General features: G+C 42.9%; 1 protein-coding gene across 1 annotated transcript in view; it reads right to left on the bottom strand.

Annotated features, from left to right (window-relative positions):
• cadm1a (cell adhesion molecule 1a) overlaps positions 1–20,746 on the bottom strand; it is a 272,264-nt gene that overhangs the window by 38,803 nt on the left and 212,715 nt on the right. Inside the window, 4 exon segments of the mRNA XM_030361356.1 lie at positions 3,210–3,368; positions 9,062–9,172; positions 9,175–9,198; positions 9,673–9,825. Coding sequence (XP_030217216.1) covers positions 3,210–3,368; positions 9,062–9,172; positions 9,175–9,198; positions 9,673–9,825 — 447 coding nt within the window.

Here is a 20,746-nt window from a genome sequence, read left to right as displayed (position 1 = left end):
GGGGGGGCTGGAGGGGGTCATGTCAACACGACTGGGTGTCTAACTAATGCTGGCCGCTGACCTTTGCGGATCCGTCAGAAACAACCTTTGGCTCTTCCATTTAACACGGTGGGCTGACACCAGACAGATCAGGCTACTTCTTTACCTCTCCCCTTCCCCGTGATGACAGACCGGTTAGCGGAGCCGCACGGGAACCCTTCCCCTCCCTTTTAAAGAAGTGTGGTTTGTGTCGGATGTCTGTAGGCAAAGTTTGGCTGGCCTGCACTCAAAAAGTTTGTGTGAATAGAATCAAAAGTTAGCGAGCAGTGACACGAAATGTGAAATGGCATGGGCAATTCGTTCTTTTTGAAAAAGACTTGGTTGTCACGTAGCGGCTGAATTGCTTTCCATTACAGCTCTGCAATAGATTGAACCCAGCAAACGAAGGTAGATTCTATTTCCCCATGTTTACCGAAGGCCATTGTACAAAAAGTCTCCGATTTTGTCTGATTGACGTTGTCAAAATGGAACGCTTAAGCAGGGACTGCCTCAAAGACCTTTGTAGGATCGAGAAATAATCACCAACTAAAGGACTGAAAAAACATTAAATGACAATTCTCCCCGAGGACATAATTTGTGGCTTTTATATGCTATCCTAAGACCAACTGCTCATACACAGTGTGTTTTAGTGTATGGGGACGATGTTTGCCATTGCAGGAAATCATAGAAACAAATAGGCCTTTCATCAGTTGACAAGGCATTGTGCGGACCACCAGACTGCCTAAAAACTGTCAAACACTTTGGTACGATAGGCACAAAGGTGCAAAGCTCCCATTTGGAGAAAAAACCCCACATGAAAGCCATATAAATAAGCCTGAGCAGCCTTAAGCACGGCCTGTAAAGTCAATAACGGATAACAATGCCCTAATTGGCCTGGCTGCCAACATCTGTCTAACCTGAAACCCCCATAGTTGGTTAGGGGCGGAAAGAAAGACCCAACATGTACCCTACCTGCCTTGCAGTCGGCCCTACCTAGGAGAAATATCAAGAGAGTGAGACACTCAACACTACAATGTTCATGTATTTGTAATGGGGAATATTACAACCATTATAACATAATGGGACATTTCTGGGTTTTGCAGATCACATGTAACAATTAAAAAATTGTGTTTAATGCTCGCACCAGCGATCACTTCCAAACCAGCTCAATGTCTCAGAGCGTCAGCCATGCAATATATTTAAAAAAATCATATCAATCATCAACTTTATTGGCCAGAAATATGAGAACAACCTGGGAAAATGCAATTTTCAACAGGTGCCTTTTGGTGCAGTTTCAGATTGACTAGGCAACTACTGTAAAATTAAGGTTTGCTATTGCCATGCTAATTACAGTTTTGCCAGCATTATCCTCTGAACACAATTAGCTAAAGTAATTTTTATTTTTTCCTTTCCTGGGTTCCCTGTTTTCTCTCCCTCTTTTCATCACCCTGTGATCGTTATAATAATTGTCACTTTTGTGGCTCTATCTTCAACTGTCTGCACTATGAGATCTACAACTTAAAAAAATATATATCACAATAAAATCTCCTATTAGGAAGAGGTACAAGACGTGGTGAAATAAGATTGAATGTCACACCTTGGTTTTTCAATGTTGGTGAATACACACACTGCTACTTGTTGAATACATCTTGCTGGGAAACTTCTAGAACCTCCCTCCCCTCATTTGTTCCATTTTCTGAGCAAAGAAAGGTGAAGTGAGGTCAAGGCGCACACTGAGCTGGAGAATGTCAAGCCTGCAGAACCTCCGGCACGAGGTGTAAAACACAGGAAGGAAGGGAAAGCAACGTGAGGTGACGCAGGACTGCTGCTGAGTGAAGGACGCAGTCGGGTGCGACTATCCATGAGAATTATACAAATTACTCCTCTGTATTGGCATTATTATCATGCAAATAAAAAAGCAAGTGCTCCTCTCATTTGGGTGATTCTTTAGTTCTTTCATGCATCCCAGTTCTTTCCTGTTAAACGCTTGTGAAGAATATGTAGCTCTAGTTATTTCTATTTAGTCCATCAGCACATAATGGATTCCACACTAGGTTCAACTCAGGTGATCAAGGTTGAAAAATGGCATCAATTATACTCCCTCCCCGTCAAAAATAATAATATTTAAAACGCCACAGCGAGCATCTCTGCGGTACGAAGCCGGAAGAAAATTAGTTTCTTTCAGAGGTGTCACCTGAGCCACCATGCTTGGGGTCTGTCATGCGGTGAGCGGGATGACAGTCCTCCTGTGTGAATCAGGTATGAGCATGGCCAGGGACTGTTGGCTTCACATATTTTCCCAGATCCTCCGTTATTAGAACGTGGGAAGGAAATGAGGTTGCCCGCATAGATGAATTGCTCCTCACAGGAAAAGGTCAGACGCAGCAGGTGTTTATATCCCTTCTCCTCGGAGTGGAAGCGATTCAGAGTTTTATGAAGCAATACGTGAGGGGTTATACGGTGGCAGGCCAAATCGCCGCAAGTCAGAAATAATTTCCAGAGCTGTACTTGCTGGCCTTGGGCTGAGCCTTGGGCCGCATCCTGACCAAAAAGTCTGGTTGTTTCATATGAACGCTGCCGTGCTGCAGACAGACAGATGGGAAACAGATGGGCAACATGGATCCGGATTTTTTGACTGAAGCAATGGGAGTTCCCTCAAAAGATGTCCAAAAGTCAATCTGCCTTTTTTCTTAACAACGATGGTTATGAATCTCTGCTCAAGCCCCGGGCATGTCTTTGGACTGCTCGAAACGACCCTCTTTTTCTTCATTGAATCGCCTTACTTAAGTAATATTGAAAAGCGAATTACAAGCAACAGGAGGGAGCTCATTCATTTTTTTATTGGAGAGCCTTGATTTTACCATGCCTGTTACTGTACAGGTATGGCATTCAGAGCCGGCAAACTGTTTTCCAACTTGAATAGCAGCACTGAAAATGTTCCACACAGTGATGGCAATAACCTTTCGCCTCATCAAAGATGCTACTACCTCTGCAGTTTGACTCCAACATTTGGCTGCTCTTGACCTTCCTGAGAAATGTTGTATTAGACCACCGAGGAGCACAAGCATGTGATCTCCGGGCATCAACGAAGGCCTTCACAATCAAAAGCCATGAGCGGGTGTTTTTGCGTAAATGCTTCATCATTTTGGGAATATTGGATGAATATCTCACAAATAAGCACCAGTACTTACATTGCACCTCCAGGTATTTTTTTGCTTGGAAGTCCTTGACCGCGGGATGATCGACGATGCACGCCACAGGCACGCCGTCGTCCTCCTTGCTGACGGTGAACGCTAGCCGGCTGGTTACCGTGTACATCTTGTCATAGGCGAGCTCCACTTTGGGCTTGCCTAGGGAAGGGAACAAACACACAGGCTTATAAGAACCGGGTTCATAGGGGTTCACCCGGTTTAGGATATAAAACTAAAAAGTAACCACAGTTGAATGGGAGACATTTTTGTTGTAATTTCTGATGGGATTTGAGATTAGTGATGACTACTCATCTTGAGTAGTACTTCACCTAATACAGAATATATCACAACATAATTTATAGATAAACAAGATTGCAAGTGCATGTGCACACACCCTTCGTTTCCCGAACACTTTATTGTACCCCTAGTGCTGCTGTGATAAGTCTAAGATAAATGTTTTGTAACAGATTTATAAAATTTGTTCACTTCGGAAAATAACTTTTACTTTCTGGCCTCAAGGCTGACGGAAAAAAAAAGGAAAAGGTAAAACTTTCTGCATATGCAGACAAAGGCAGCTATTGTGTCTCAGTTAGTCCAGCGCCTCCCTTACAGCGACCTTGGGGATTATGTTGAAGCGAGGGTTGGCGGGTTGTCCTTGGAAGCGGTCACAGAAGGTGAATCGGCTGAAAATCGCCTGCTGTCAGGGCCTGTTGTGCAATTGTGAATACATTATTAGAGAATTCGTTATTCGGAACCAAGGTACTAAATCTGGTTTCTTACTGCCTACCCACCATCATCACACATGCATGAATGCCCACACACCTCCCTTATTCCACTTAGTAGCCGGGCTCTGCCATCAAATTGACAATATGCTAAAAAATACAACTACGAGCGGTTGCATAAAATTGAATGTTTTGTGATAAGAGACAGTGCCGCGCTGGGAATGGCTAGTTGTTTTAACCTCACTCAACCCACTCCTAAACATTATCTTGCATTAAGTGTATCAAGACACATGAATAAAAGTACATTTATTTAAGAGTGTGAATCAAGGGAATAAAGAGAGCAATCAGAGATGCCACAGGGAACGAAAGACTACACATGAGTAAGTCTGAATGTGAAGCGTTGAAATGTAACTATAAATTCCTCCTCTTGCTCCATCTCTCTTTTTGCCGACACGTACGAGGTGGCAGAGATTGGAATGAGATACAACCCTCTTTTAATGTTCAGCCTTTTTTAACACAGATTAAAAGCAATAGAACTGCAATAAAGTGTATTTATCAGCATTAGTATTAGATCTCACCTTACCCAAGCTTTACTTAACATGGCAGTTTGCATTTGCTGAGTTTGTGGGATAAATTAGCTGGGGGATAAATAATAAGCACATCATAGGAAGTGTTACTTTAATTAAACTAATTAACTGCCTTATGGCAGTTTGTTTTCTGGCATTCACACTGCAGTGGACACTTGTTAGCGAAACCGCATTCCGTATGAAAAAACTAACCGGCTCTGTGTAAACAGCATAATGTAGGAGTTGGTGTGAAAGAGTTGCTAAGTTTGTTATCGAGATTCCCTTGGAGCTCAGGGGTCTTTCTGCTCTCTCACGATCAGGGAGAAATGAACCCTGCTTAAAAGTAGTATGTGGATGATACTACCGCCCTAAATGTCTCTCCTGGCTTCGGTAAAACACCCGCAACAATAGCAGCATTATCAACACATTGGTTCCAAAAGACTGAAGTGCTATCGTTCATTTTTTCAAACGTGCGAGGGTGCGAACACACTAAATGCTCTTCGGCAGAATCAGCACAAAAAAAGTAATTTTGACCAATCATATTAGTCATGCTGTTTTAGTGAAGCAAGGAAACTCTGTAAGCATGGGTTAATCGCACAGAATGGTATTGTTCTTTGATGCATGGGGGAAGCCTATTTTAAATAAAACATAAGCCCCTTTTAAACAGCCAGTTCAAGGTTGTGGCGCAATTCTGCCTTGCCTCCTGTAAGGACGTACAAATACGGAATGGGGTGGGGGCAAATTATTGTTCCGCCTTCAAGACCGTAGTGGAGGAAATAACAGATTCATTTATGCGGTCCTCCAATGTATTTCTGATTGCACAAACACATCGCTCGCATAAATCGGGCCATTGCAACATCATCAATCAACATGTTGTTTATGACGCAAAGCAACTTCGCTTGCATTTGTGGTCTAAATGTGAACAGCTAATAAAAGCAATCCAACACTCACTTCTTGTTTAGAAATTACATTGATGTAAAATGCCACACAAGAAACTGCCGCTGTTGTGTCACACGGCATGCCTCTGGAACTCTGGCATGCTATATGAAAGCACCAAAGCGTGGAGAAATTATGTCGGCGTTCTTTGGTTCTGTGTGGAAAAAAAAAGGCCAGCATAATGCCGGATCCTCTTTACGGCAATATTGCGGGATCTCTGTGTCAAGGAACTAAGAGATTTAAAATATACATATTCTATCTCTGGTATCCTAAATGTATTACTTGGAGCAGTTTACTTATTTGAAACATTTGATGTACTCGCATATTTATTGTAATCTCTGGATAGTATTTTAATGGTTGAATGCACTTATTGTAAGTTGCTTCGGACAAAAAGCCTCAGCTAAATAAATATAATGTGATATGGGCTACATAAACTACACAGCACTCTTCGTACATTAGTGTAAGATATATGAATGTCAAAAATACCTATTTGGAGCATGTTTGGTGGTGGTGATATCCCCCCCCCCTTTGCATCCCACTTATCCGTATCTATAACTATGTCTAAAACAAAGTGGCGACTCTTAAAGAAAATAGCCCAAACATCGCCTCTCCGTTGCTTTGTGACCTTTCCTTCGAGCTGAAGTCTATTGGAGCGATGGAGTTATCAGTGCTGCAAGTTATTGAGTCACAAGAACATTGGGGATGGGAGGAGGAGGGCAGCGACAGAGGTGAGCCACAGAGACGGGAGAGAGGGAGGGATGGTGGGAGAGAAGGTGAAGGAGAGAAAGAGCCAGAGATAACGCTCACGCTAGCACGCTTGGTAGGGGAGCCATGTCTGGATTTATATTATCAAGCATGACAATTGCAACCTTTAAATGATATTTCGTAGAGCCTGATTATCCCTTAAGGTAATTACGTTCAATTTTGAAGGAACATTTAATTAGAAATGTCTCTGCCAGCCTTTCGGTCTCTGCTTTCTCTTCTTTATCTGCTCTCTTTTCTTTTCCATTCGCCTGCATCTTTAATTCACCTGGATACACGGTGGGTTCAGTATTCATTACATTACTAAGGTCAATGATAAAGGAATTGGCAGGTCCACTTGGAATATTTATGTACTGTGACGGACAGAAAGAAAAGCACCCAGACACTGATAATAAATGGTTTCTGAATTTTAATCAAAAGGCACATGATAGCTTTGATATGGTCTCGATCCGGCAATTCTGTGGCCCTCTACTACAGTGTAATCTTAAATTACACTTGAGGGAGAAGTAGCATTGCAGTATTTATTATTAAACTATTGTTTCCCCAAGCGTAGGCACGCTGAGCTTCAAAACGGCAGCACCCCTGCTACAAATCATAACATGATGTGGGTCTATGGGAAACCAGGGCTTCCTGTGGAAACCTCAATGAACACAGGGAAAATCTATTCATCCATCTATCTATCTGTTCACCCAGGCGTCAGATCAAGAACCCGGTGTGTGTCACCTGAGGCGCATTGCCTGAGGGTCTCACGTGCATGAGATTTTAATCATTGTATATTATCATACTGAGCAGTGAGCACGTCAGGCCTTTGTTTCAGGGTGTTGCAAGTTTCTCCTCCATTTAAACGTGGCAAATAAACTAAAGATCTCATTGTTCGTTTTAGAAAAAGTCATCTCCTAGCTTCAATCTAGTTTATTAGATTATACTATAGTGATTAAATGTTGTGCCGTCTTGGGCCGTCATGCTGTTGGACAGCTTCAAATCTCTGGGTGTTATCCCAGGTAGTTGCAGCGACCGTGTCCTCAGTGTCCTCTCTTTCTGAGAAGATTTCCTTTCTTTAACGTTTGTATTGCAATGACGACTCTTTTACAGAAGTTATATTGAATCCATTTTAACTTTCTGCATTGTAGCTTCGAATGGAAATCTTAACCTGTCCAATGAGAACAGACTTGGAAGCCTCATTAAAGTGGCAAGCAAGGTGTCTGGGTTGACTCGGGCCCAGCTCATGGACGTTTATAACAAGCAGGTCCTTAGGATGGCTAATGTCATTTTTCCATTGTTATGATCACCCCCCGCAGAAGGGGCCTGAGCTTTCCGCCTTCCGGCCACCGCTTCAGGGCGTCGGCGAGGAGGACTTAGACATAAGGGCTGCCCGTTTTCTGTGGCTATCGACAGAAAATAGCCCGGACACATTTATAGCTTTTTCCTACTTTGTTTCTTTTTGTTGAATCTGCTTTTGACGGTGTTGACAATGTTTTTCAGTTTATCTCTACCTCTGAGGTAAGCTTGTGTTTTTTATATTGTCTTATTGTTGTCTGGTGTCCAATGGATGTTGCCAGAGTTAATTTTTTTGATGTGGTCATTTGTTTTACTTCTAATAGCTGGACAATCAAAATTGGTGCTTAGTAATGATGTTCTGTTTGCTTTTATCCAGAATTCCCCCATCGACAACGTAATTATATGTACATTGTTAAGCACATCACATAGATGGATTGTTGTTGCGGGGGCACCAACACACATTCATCTGAAGCAAGGCCGGCATGAACGCAGGAGGAGAAGGCGGGTGGACTCTGGCCGCAGCTTTAAGGGTCACCCTGTGTTCCAGGAGGTTAACAGCTTCATGTTGAACCAATCGCTTTGACCTCCGCCCAGAACACCGCCTTTCAGCTTCACAGCGGACCACTCTATGGGTCTTGCTGTTTGTTGTTGTTGTGGTGGTGGTGCGCGCATTGTTGACGCGTGCTGGCTTAGGGCCAGGTGGCAAATGGGAACCTTGATGTGTTCAGGTCTAAACAAAGCGTGGCGCGGGGGCGGCCCATGAGACGGCGCTGCGTGTCTTTCTGTGGGGGTGGTGTCGCCGCGGTTCACCATGGGGCTCGACGCAGCCATTTCAAAGCCCACATTCCCTTTGAAGTTTGCATGAAAACATGTCATGAGGCAAATAGGCCCCGGCCACCACTGTGCATTCACACCGGATTAATGGAGGCAATTGAACGATTACAGTGTTAAAATGCAATAGAAAGAAAGAGCAGATGAGGGGAAAGAACAAAACAACGACTGATGTGAGGAAGGAAGTTGAAACCGAGGGAAAGTTTACCGACACACAAAGGGAGCAGGAGTCCAACGGACGTTGTTAAACAGTACAGCAGCCGAGTAGAATATGGGTTGCTCTTATAACTAATCCTTATACATTTTCAGTTTAGTTTTTACTCAAGAGCACACAAAGTTACTCACTGAGGTTATTTAACTGTGCATTAAATTCGAAAATCTTGACAGCAATTAAAAGGGTTATATCAAAACCATTGCATATCTGATTTGAATAAATATATATTCCCCTATAGAAGAGTAGAAGCCCTTTCCATGACCAATATCTTAGTTTGGTTTTCATTTTCCTTTTTAAATGTATCCAGACTGAACTTCTAAAGATTTCCCTGTAAGTTAAACACATTATATTGCATGCTTAACCTCTTATTGCTATCACCTGCTGCTGAAGCGACACACCTGTCTTACACTTATTAAAACTGAATTGAAGGGGACAGCGGAGTCGGCAGCCCTGCCCCCGAAATGAACACAACCTGAAGGCATATTTCAGAGGCCGGCTCAGGGGGGTTGGTTCTCCTTTAAGACACAGACGGCCCCCACCCACCTGGCAGCTCTTTGTCGCCCTTCATCCACTTGATGGTGGCGGCGGGCTTGCTTCCCATGGCTGTGCACGTCATCTCCGTCTCGTTGCCCTCGCGCAGGACCTCATCCCGGCCTCGATGATGGGGTTACCCGGAGGAACTATGGGTAGGGGGTGCATACACAGACACACACACAAGGGATGGTACGTTGCAGTGGTTAGTGGTTGTTTGACTCAAAGCCAGACTATACTTATCAACAGCTTTCTAAACTACGCCCCTTAAAGCGCTTGACAATGAGTTCCTCACAGTGAGACACCATCAGTGTCCACACTATGTTGGGGGCAGTTATTGTGCTTGCTCAGTGACACTGCGACACACTGGGACACATGCTAGGAGGAGCGAGGGAATCGAACCAGCAACCTTCCAGTCTGAAGACGACCTGCTCTGCCTCCTGAGCAGAATATATATCATCTACCGTCTGCTCAATATGTTACTAGCGGAAAATAGCCATTTCAGATTCAGTTTAAAAGGCAAAAACAAAGTCAATGTGAATAAGTGTTGATCCAAGTGTGCAGTGGGTATGTGGCCACTGTGGTCAGTGTGAGTGTGTGTGTGTGTGTGTGTCTGGGCGTACCCAGCACGGTGATGTCGGCGTAGGCTTCCTGCGGGGGGTCTGTGTACAGCTGGCACACGTAGCGGCCCTCGTCAGACAGAGACACGTTGGACAGCGACACCCGCAACTCATTCTCCGAGAAGTTCACCAGCTGGAAGCGCGCATCTTTCAGGGCTGAGGAGAGAAAAGGAGAGAAAAGAGAGGGAGGAGAGGGGGGGGGGGGGGGAGAAGAAGGGGGGGGACAGGTGAAGATGAAGCTGTTGTTTTTAGGGAGGGAACAGCATCATCACTCTAACAAGGCTCTTGGGAGACTCCCATGCTGCACTAAACGTAGGGATAAAATGCTCGGAATGGATCTGCTTCTGCAGCGGTGTGTGAACATGTGCCGGATTTAGCACATGAATGTGATGAATGAAGCTTAGGACATAGTTCTCAGTAGCACAGAGTGACAGGCAGTAGTGTATTGCAAATGTACAAGAATAAAATAAATACAAAAGCTTCAAGAAGTCCCAATCTCTAAAACATTGAAAGCAAATACATGATTTGTGAATTTATTTTTACGTGTGTACATGGAAGTTTATCGCTCCCGCAGCTGTATTCTCACAAGTTGCACGTTGCTATAGGGACGGTTTTAATGAAAAGATTTCCATATGCTCAAACACGCAATCTCTGTTAAGTGTCGGTACAGCCCACTGTAATTGAACAGTGGAGAGGATTATGCTGTGCCTTCAACTGTCATTAGCCAGTCCTGGGGAAAACAAAAATGATGGATGGATCCATAAACCCTGGGGTTGGCCACCCACCTAGATGGTCCAATTTCATCTCTCCTAACTTTGTTGTTTCCCCCCACCCAGCGTAAGTGGCCACTCTCAAGTGTGATACAGTTTGACAAATGCTTCAGACGGTCTACCACACACCAACCCAACCTGATGTGCTGATATGTCTAAGCGTGATTGACAGCAGAGCCCACCGTGGCACCCAGCCATCTATTTTTCAATCTCCAATCACTTCGTCTAAAAGTACAGCACGTCGGGGAATCTGACGCAACATGCTTAAACAACACCATAAAAGCCCTTGGGAAATTGGGGTGGGACGTTTTTTTTAAGGTATGCGCCGAGATTGTATCAATCGAGAACAGCCAGTTAATGGTGTCACATGGGTATCATGTTACTTTTTCAATCCTGGAAAGGAACTATAGGAACAAGTAACAACAAGTAGGTGATGAAGAGTGGAATAAAAGGTGCTGGCAGGCGTTGACAAACCATCACCACTCATCACGGCAACTATTCTTCCTTTCTTCCCATTTCTCATCAGGAATGAAGAATCCAAGCAGGAGTCCGAGCAGCGAGCGGGAATGGGGGGACGGGGGGACGAGGAGGAGGGAAGGCAGTGCACCAAAGGGAGTCAAACGGGATTCCAACATAGCAATCATTTGTCTCCCTCCCTTTCACCAATGCACTGAAACAGACTACACAACTAGAAAGAGCCCCTTCAACTGTGACTTCTGGCTTTGTTGTTATTGTTGTCATGAATGGGACTTCCGTGTACTCATGGGCCGGGACAGGTGTGCGCACGCTTCGCAAGGTATCTCTCTGATGTGTCTGTGCCCGCACACACGCACGCACGCAAACCACAAGGAAAAGCAACAAGAGACAGCTGTCAATTGTTGTTAGGTGAGTGCTGCATGCAGCGCTTAACTATTGTTCTTCATAAGTGTCATTCTTTCTTTCTTTCCTCTTTATTATTCTCTAAAACTTTGGGACCTATCTGCTTCCTCAAATTTTCACCTAGAGACACCATTCATATTTTAAAATGTTCAGAATAGCTTGGAATCACGCGCTTCTTTTCAGATTTTTTAAATATTTTATACTTTTAAGATATTCTACTTTAAAAATACTATCTTTTTTTAACATGGGAGTCAATGGGAGGACGGCAGAGCGGTCCTCTGGTACTTCAACTGTTTAAGACGTAACTAAATACATTTTCTTCGTTAACAAATCTACACACTTGTATCTTCAATAATATCCTAACGGAATTTCGATATCATTTAAACTTTCTTCAGAATCAGTTTTAGTTTCATACCGGCTTCGTTTGTAGCTGTTTTCATTGAAGACGTATGCCCATACTGACACTCCTACTCTTTAAGGCACAGTAACTCAATCATTTTTCAACCGTTTACCTTCGTTCAAACCATTTAACAAATCTAAACACTTGTATCTTCAATAATATCCAAACAGAATTTCGATATCATTAAAACTTTATTCAGAATCACAATTTGAGTTTCATACCGGCTTCGTTTTCAGTTAGTCTCATCGATTTACGTTACTGATATACTTGCTTGTTACATATTACAAGAGACGATCAAAGATGGCCCCTTGATATTTAATCTGGTCCATTACTGGTTAATGACAAACTAATTATCAAGTTAGCAGTAATTTGCCTGCACAGAAAACTGCATATTTTTGGCGAATGACAAGAGATGTGAAATTAGCATCAGTTCTACTAAAGGGAGGCTTTTTGAGCCTGAAAAAATGTAGAGAAAGCTTTGTAAAAAGGGTTAGGGGCAATTCAACTGTAAGCAAAGCAAAGAAACAAACAGGAGAAAGGTTTTCAGTTCAAAATTCTTGACCCTGTTCTTTATTGGCTTTGCTCTTTAGAGACTTGATTTCTTTGATACGTTCGTCAGCTCTACATCCTTGTGCCAATTCTAGTGATAATCTAAGCCATCTGAAGTCTCCCTGAACGCAAAGGAGACGCAGCCTATCCTAAAGCCCCGTAAATTGTGAATTGAAAAACCCGGGAAGCCCTGCATACAATTCCTGCCATGGGACGGGCAAGATCTAAACAACTTAAGTGGTTTTGTGAGTCTTGCCATAAATAACTTGACATAAAGCAAAGGTATTAATACTGGCTAAGTCCTAAAGTATAGGGGCAGTCTCTGGTCCCACACGCCTGCTTGACAGGCAGTGCTTAGGGTTGAACATACTTTTCTGCTATGATACCGTAGCACTTGGAGGTGAACCTCTACATGCAGGACAGGACTTTATATGGGGGCTGACACTGCCTGGAGGATGATCATCAGACATCTACCAATCTCAGATATCTCAGATCTCCCAGATTTCCGATCCGAGGGGTTTAGCAAGGAGGTTAAACCAATTTCTCCGGGTTCCATCACCGTGGCGATAAAACAAATGGCTCCGGGCTCCGCCATCGCTATTAACGAGGGCTGGGAGCCAAACAGGGTCATAGCTTGGGTAAAACACAAGTATTATTCTTAGTGTTACGGAGAGACTATATTAAGTTTGGCCTCTACAGAGAAAGGTTAATAAATCACCCAGCATATATGCCAATGCTGTAACCCCTAAAGTGGTCATGAATACGATATGATATACATATATATATAACCTGATGAGAATATATATGAAGGGGACAATGGCACATTTCACATTACCCATATCTTTTACCTCCTGGCCACAACAGGATTAGGCTATTACAGAAACTTCTTAAATACAAATAAATAAAAATGCAACAATGCTGCATGTAGCTGCCGTATTTTGTCTTTCATCCCTGCAAGATCATGCTCGGCAATCATCAAATATAAGAAGCATAGGAAAAGCATATAAATAAGACAAAAAGCAGCAAAGAAAACACATAAGAAACCCGTTTCTCGCCAAAGAACTCATAATCACAATGCACATTTCTTAAAAGTATTACGGATGTATGTTGTAAAGCACAGGACCAAAATAAAATAAAATTGATTGAAATATGTATTTAATTCACCGACAAAATCAGGGGAATGTTTTTGTGTTATTTTCTGCTCGGCAGCCATCCGCAATGATTGATGTTGCTAATTTTATTGAAGAAAGTATAAAAAAATAAAAAAGGTTGAACTCAGCAGCCTTGAAAAGGCAAAGCAAACAGAATGGTTATACAGCATTTCTCGTAACGACTATGTAGTCACATACTATAAGTGCACTGTTATGTGACAAATTTAAGGTATACACTGTTTTGCTGCCAAATATTTATGCCCAATAGTATAACTCACTAGCTCCTATTCCTGGCATTCTACCAACTTTTTTGAATCCATCTAATCCATCCTACTGCCCCCCCCCACCCTTCCCCTTCCATCTTCCACATCCAGCTCTTCCCTTAATCTTTCTCCACCCAGAAGAATTCCCTCTTGACTTGTTTGAGGAACAATCAGAGAGCGAGAGCGCGCGCGAGAGAGAGAGAGAGAGAGAGAGAGAGAGAGAGAGAGAGAGAGAGGAGAGAGACGAGAGAGATAGAGAGAGAGAGAAAGAGAGAGAGAGACGTGGGGGGCCACTGTCTAAGTGGTCGCAATCAATTGTAATCTAGCGGCTGGCGATGCTTTCTGAGAGGAAACCCATCAACGTTTTATATTGGGTGTCAGTGTGGGTGAATTGGGTATGGGGGGGGGGGGGGGGGGGGGGGAATTATGTTCTTACAGCTCAGATCCACCTTCCTCCCCGATCTGGAGGAAGTTGGAAAGGAGCTCCTATGGGCTCGCTGTGAAGACACAAGATCTAGAGTGCACTTACCCCCCTGATAAAGAATAACTACGCAGCTTGTGCTTGTGGTGATTGCTTTTGTGGTCCCATCTCCTTGCCCCTGCCTCTCAGAGTAGAGCAACGAAACTCTGAATGCGGCTCCCTATATATCGCTCTCTGAGGTGATTTGGCGCAGAAAGGGAACAGGTGTCGGCTTTTTAATACCTTATCCCGAGAATGTGCGAAAATATACCTTGCAGAGATAAAAGCAAATCAAATTGGATACAAAGATGGCCTTTAAAAAGGGGGTTGGAAGGCACCGGCTGGGGTATTAGTTATGTGTTGAGCAATAGAAGTGGTTCTCTACAGAAAATCTGCCATCTATCTCTTAAATTAAACTTAACATTTAATTTTATGCAGACAAATAAAGATAAAATAAAACCTTGAAGCACCAAAATACTTAACACCTAGGAAGACATAGGAAGATACTGTAAACCTTTAACATGTGCATGAATTGTGAGGATACAAAAAACACTCCCACCTATAACATAAGCTGTGGTGTTGACAGACCAATGCCAGTAGGTTAGCTTTTTTATTAATTGCTTATTATTAATTGCGTAAAAAGCATTTCAACTATAAAATAGTTGATTATAAAAGGTCACATGCATGTCATGTCAGGGACAAAACCCTATATAACTTTTCTTTGAGCCCAAAGTCTGCCATATTGAATTGGGCAAAGATACTGTCCATCAAAATTAAAAATATACCCGGAACAAAAGAGGCAAACATTCCCTTTCATTCACGGGAGGGGCTATATTTTGTCAGATTGCTGAAAATTGGGAAAAGTCGTAATTTGCCAGGCTTGAATGACAGAAGGAGCAGTCTATTGTCGAACAGCCAACCCACTTTCTTTTCCCCCAAAGGAGTAAAACAAAAAGAAAATTCCTCTTTTCAAGGACCTTCAGCAGATTGCACTGCTGTAGAAGACAGTCCTTAACATGGAGCCCTTTCAAACACGGTCTCCAAGCATCAATCCCTAGTCTATCATCTTCGAGAATGACTCACGCATCGGGGTTCATGTCACCTTGAGACTTTTTCAAGAGCATTCAAGTATACCAGCCTTGACAACGCGCTCCTGGTGCACATGCGTGTCTGAAGTAAAAAAGAAACGAGAACCGGAGTGTGAGATGGAGGAGCTGTCTCTCCAAGCCCCATCTCACCGCTGATGGATCTCTAGCAGTCAATTTAAACTCCCTGGCTTCTGCAGGTGGTTATATCATCCCCTAGACCTAGGCCTCCCCAAGGCTCTGGCTTCCGACAAGTTATGTTGGATATGGAGACACGTGCTCCACATGACTCCTGGTCCAAACCAAGAGGACCAATACATCATGACAAAGTCAAGGGCCGAAGGGCCTGCACACACCTGAGGGGCTCAGTGTACACATGGAGGGCACGCTTTAAGAGCATCGGCTTTCATTCCCCTCCCATGTTAATCAATGAGCACTTCTATACACATTTTTCTTAAGCTGATCAATTCAAAAGTCCTATAGAACAAAGGGCCCGTTGACGAGGAGGACCTCGTAACGATAACCACAGAGGAATGGAAAAAGGCAGCCGCTGGATATATCTTGGCGTCAAAGCACTCCCCCAATTTTCCCTCTTTGACCCTCTCTTTCCATCTTCTGTCTGAAAACACACACACACACACACACACACACACACACGCACTCACACACACCAACAGACACACACACACACACACACACACACACACACACACACACACACACACACAGTCTCCCCCCCCCACACACACATACATCAACCCACACACACCCACACACACACCCATCAGTGCATGAGGGATGGCAACTGCTACATTATTCTGAAGGCAGTGATGTTAAAGTGGTACTGGAGGGGAGCCTGGCAAGGTGCTAGGCTGTGATGAAATTAAATGTGGCAGAAAATGCCTGGGAGAGATGGCTGGAGATGGAGGCATCCTGTTGAAGAGCCCTCCTGCTCCTGACGGACAGCCAGCAGTGGCCCAAGAACATTTTTATTGGGTTGGTCAGAAGGGGCCCGGGGACAAGCCCGGGGGTCACACCACGGAAGGTGCTAGTGAATCACCCAATGAAATGGGTCAATTGATCACTGTGGAGGGCCCGCTCAAGTGCGACTCAAAGGAAAAACATAAAGTGTGGAATTTACAAAGATATTCTACCTTTTATATCTTATTTATTTATAAACTAAGATTGACAGGAATTAGATTACATTCTTAACAGAGCCCTTAATACACCAAGGCTAGTGGGTGTAATGTTGGTGAGAGCCATCAATGACTTAGTGCACGCACATTCTAGAGAAAATAGGAGAAATGTTTTCTCAGGATTTAAATTGTATGAATAGCCACAAGGTTAGCCCGTACTTGACACAAGCATTATTCAAAATGAATATGTGCATTCATACAATGAATGCATGTGGGGGCAGATTTGTATTGCAATTCTGCACCTACGCGTATGTGTGCAAAATAAGCCACCATTGAATGTGTAAACAAAATCATGTGCAAAACACATTATAAGTAATGAAGGTTCTCAGTAACTAATCAATAATTAATAAATATTAGCTATTGATTGCAGGAATGTGCTCAGGAAAAAGGCAAGTTGTAACGCATACATAGTACACTAACCCATTAACTAACCATGAACTAACACTTTGCCTGCTTAAGTGAATTGATTGATTGCAGCCACGTTGCAGTAGCCAAATTGAAGGATTCAATTATTACATTTAGAGAATGGACATAAAAGAAAGTGAAGTTAGGCCTTGGTGTGATGCATAGGTTGCCATCCCAATAATATAGTTTGTAGATATGTAGGTATTCTTGGGTTGTCTTGCCAAAAAATAGAGAAGTACATCTTTTATCAGAGCATCCGATTAACGTTATCTATAATATATGACCAAAGGACGGAAGGAAATATAATGGCTCTATCGAACACAAGGAGAATTTTGGCTTCGGGGTCCAAACGTAATTGCTTTGAAAAACACTCCTTTCGAATCACAGAGAAAAGTGTTTGGGAAGCAGTTGTTAGAGACACTGAGACTTTTTCAGGTTCAGCTTTTACAGTAAACTCAAACTGCAGTTTTCTGTAGCAATTGCAGCACGGAAACCTTAACCAAACACGGATGGATGACCCAGGAATTAGGGAGTAATCAACTTGGACTTACTGCCGGAATTAAACAAAGCAAAGATCATCCATTTCATTGCAAGTAAAATGTCATTCGATAGGCACGCAAACACACATAAGATTGTGTCGGTTGACTTCCATTCTAATGCATATTGATCAAACTCCATGAACTCCGGGATCAATGGCTGAAATAATGGGGCCAAGACAATCTATTTATTATTTTATCATCATGTAAAAGTGAGGCTCTGTACCATTTCAGGGAGAGAGCCCGCTGATTGGTTGGCATTAGAAAGAATATGATAAGGTTATTGGTGCTAATGGCAAAATTACCTCTGTGCATCAGAGGATGGTAAGGTGTGCCATTAATAGTGAAATAAAGTTAAAAGATAAATTATATTTTCTTGTAGTCTTGTGGCATGAAAAAAGATCTAGAAAGAAAGCAAGTCTCTACATAGATAGCACACATAAATCTTTCATTATTTTCATTGACAACATTTGGGGCTAATGCAAGACTACAGTTATACAAGTAGTTATGATATGACAGGAGAGCATAAATTATTTTTTCTAAAAGTAGGAGGGATAAGAAATTATTCAACGCCAAAGAGATGTCTCACTTGGCAGGAATAAGAATGGACTTTTTGAAATGAATTCTACTCATGTTTCAGAGTGTATCTATCATCTACAAGCCTACCACTTTCTGTAGTTGATAATGATTATCAAAGTGTTGAAATAACACTACTCACTTCTATAATGTCATTTTGACATGTTCTCAACTTATGTTGAAAAGGGTACAACCACAGCTAAGAGCACCACGATATCCCAGCCTTGAATTCACTCTTAAATAGCCTCACAAATCACAATGAATGTATGCAGGTAATGATACTGTAGTGGTCACAGTACTAAGTTCAATACCTTGTGATCACAGTCTTCCTGTAGGCATTATTGTGTGAGATTCTATAACCCCTACCTGCATGTTAAAGAAAAGTGTCTGTTCATCACTTTTGGATGAAAGTGATGAAAGTCTATATAACAGGTCATAGAAATTAATTAATATATAGTACATTATATAGTACAAGCCCGTGTCCAGCCTCCTATTAGACAGTGAATAACCCAATGGATCCATGTTCATTTCCTTTCTCTGTCTTTTAATTGTCAGACAGGATACAACTTCTCAAACTTTAACATATGCAACGTCTGGACACAGGAAGAAGTGACAGGCCAGCTGGCGTGTCCGTGCCAAAAGATGGTGAAATCTAACACCTGGTTCCTTGTACAGAAGGAGTGGAGAGGGTTAAGGGCTTGTTAGCGCCGGTAGAGTAAGAAGGTGAGTAGGAGGTGGAGGAGAAAGAGAAAGAGGAAGAGATGGAGGTAGGGAGGGACAGACGACATCACTGACGAAGCCGTCTTAAGCGAAAGAAGGACTTTATGCAACGCATGTGAAGGGAGAAACAGGTTGAGGGGGAGGAAGAATCAGGCCTAGGCTGAGGCCGACAGTTTTCAGGTTTGGAAAAAAAAAGGGAAAGTTCTGCCAGGCGTCTCGGTCCAGCCTTCTCCTGAGAAAACGGTCGGTTGTAACTATCCATTGTCCTAATTAGCATATCCAGATGGTGGACACAAAGCGCTTAGGCAGGATCTTCACTCTCCTGTCGTAAAGTGTCCACCCCCGACAGGCTGCAGAGGTGAGAAGGGACAGGAGTGGAATCGGCCCAGAGAGGATTCGCTCATCCGACACTGAAGGAAGGTGAGAGTGGGCCGGTGGGCTATGTTTGGCCGGTGGGGTGAACCTGACACGGTGACACAGTGGGGCCGCGGCAGAGAATGAGGCCACGTCGGCCAATGGGCCCCACCACCACACACCCCTGCAGCCACCCAGGGCCCCTATGACAAATGATTAAAAGCCTGGAAGTCTTCATCGTCACAGTGGCACGCTGTGCGCTTTGTACACACAGACCTTATGAGAGAGCACACAGAGACGCTGGGAAAAGGAGGCTACAGGGATGGAAACTGATGGAGTGTGCAACCTTTAAGTGTGTATGTAGAGAATATATATAGTGCAGCATAGTGTTTATATATACAGTCTGTATATATATATATATATGTGTACAATGGAAACATTGGAAACAGGACATTGTTCATGTTTAATTACACAAAGCCTTCCATTCATTGAGTTACAGTGCTAAGTTAGCGGCCAAAGAAAAAGGTAGACCACTTCGCAAAATCGAGATCACCAAAAGTAATGGCAACGTCAGTGTTGTGGGTGCTACATGGTTTGATGGGTACTCATGGCTTACTGGTAGCATTACTAGCAATCGACTGTATTGCTGGCCCTGTTTGCTAATGAATAATGGCAAATATTCAACGTGGGCTGTTTATGGTTTCCCTGATGTGAAAAATCTTGATAGGGCAACCAAACGCCACGACTAGTGTCAAGCTCACGTTGGTGCTGCTATGCGACTTTCCTTGCTAGGCACCATGCCTATAGATCAGGTTGAATCTAGAATAATGTTCTCGTTATTTTACTAGTTTGCTACTCTGACCGTTCTGTTTGATATTGTGGAAAGGGTGAATGATTCAGAGCATGATGCATTTTAAATGGCATCAGTTTTGGTCAGTCTTTTCTTAAAACAATTGTACCTGAAAATAAACATAGCTAAATTACAACCAATAACTTCAGTCATTTAGGGCAAAAATAGGCCCAGATTTTTTTATTTACTTTTACAAATCAAGAGTAGGCCTGATTTGACTAATGGGCTTTGCATCCTTTCCTTCTGCCCTTGTAGTCCATTTCAAAGACATGCTGCCCACCAGCTTTCAAATGACAGTGATGCCACTGGTGGCTTTGTATCAAATTTATTCACATAACTATCCCTCCCTACTATTTTGTAGTTCACCAAAACACCCTGAAACAACTTGAGTCTCACATTCTTATGCCACCATACACCAACAGTGCAAGCAGGCCAATGGCAACCAAGCGCGCGGTCCTTCCTCCCTCACTTTAAAAACTACCAGCCGCCACTGATATATATATATATATATATATATATATATATGGTCCTATTGCTGGCTCTCCTTTTTTTATATTCTTCTCTTTATATGTGTGGAGGGAATAAACACTGACTGCAGCTCTATAAAAGTTAATTGCCAATTAGGAGCTGACATCTGCCATTCAGGCACAGGGATTTTTTGGAGACGAATGTTTAGTGGCAACACACCCATTGACATTTTTTTGTCATGCTATTTGATTTGACGTTTCTTGTTATTAAAGCCTATTTTCTGCGGAGGCAGACTCAATTATGAACAATACTGATTCAAGCTTCACCCTTCTCTCACTGTGTTTTGGGAAAACACACACCTGCTGCTAAAACAATTAGCATCAATCAAATAAAGCGTTCAAGATGTTTGGTAAAT

Source organism: Gadus morhua, chromosome 7 (assembly GCF_902167405.1).
Source record: "Gadus morhua chromosome 7, gadMor3.0, whole genome shotgun sequence".
Taxonomy (NCBI): domain Eukaryota; kingdom Metazoa; phylum Chordata; class Actinopteri; order Gadiformes; family Gadidae; genus Gadus; species Gadus morhua.
The sequence above is the reverse complement of the archived record's forward strand: the minus strand, read 5'-3'. Positions and strand labels throughout refer to the sequence as shown.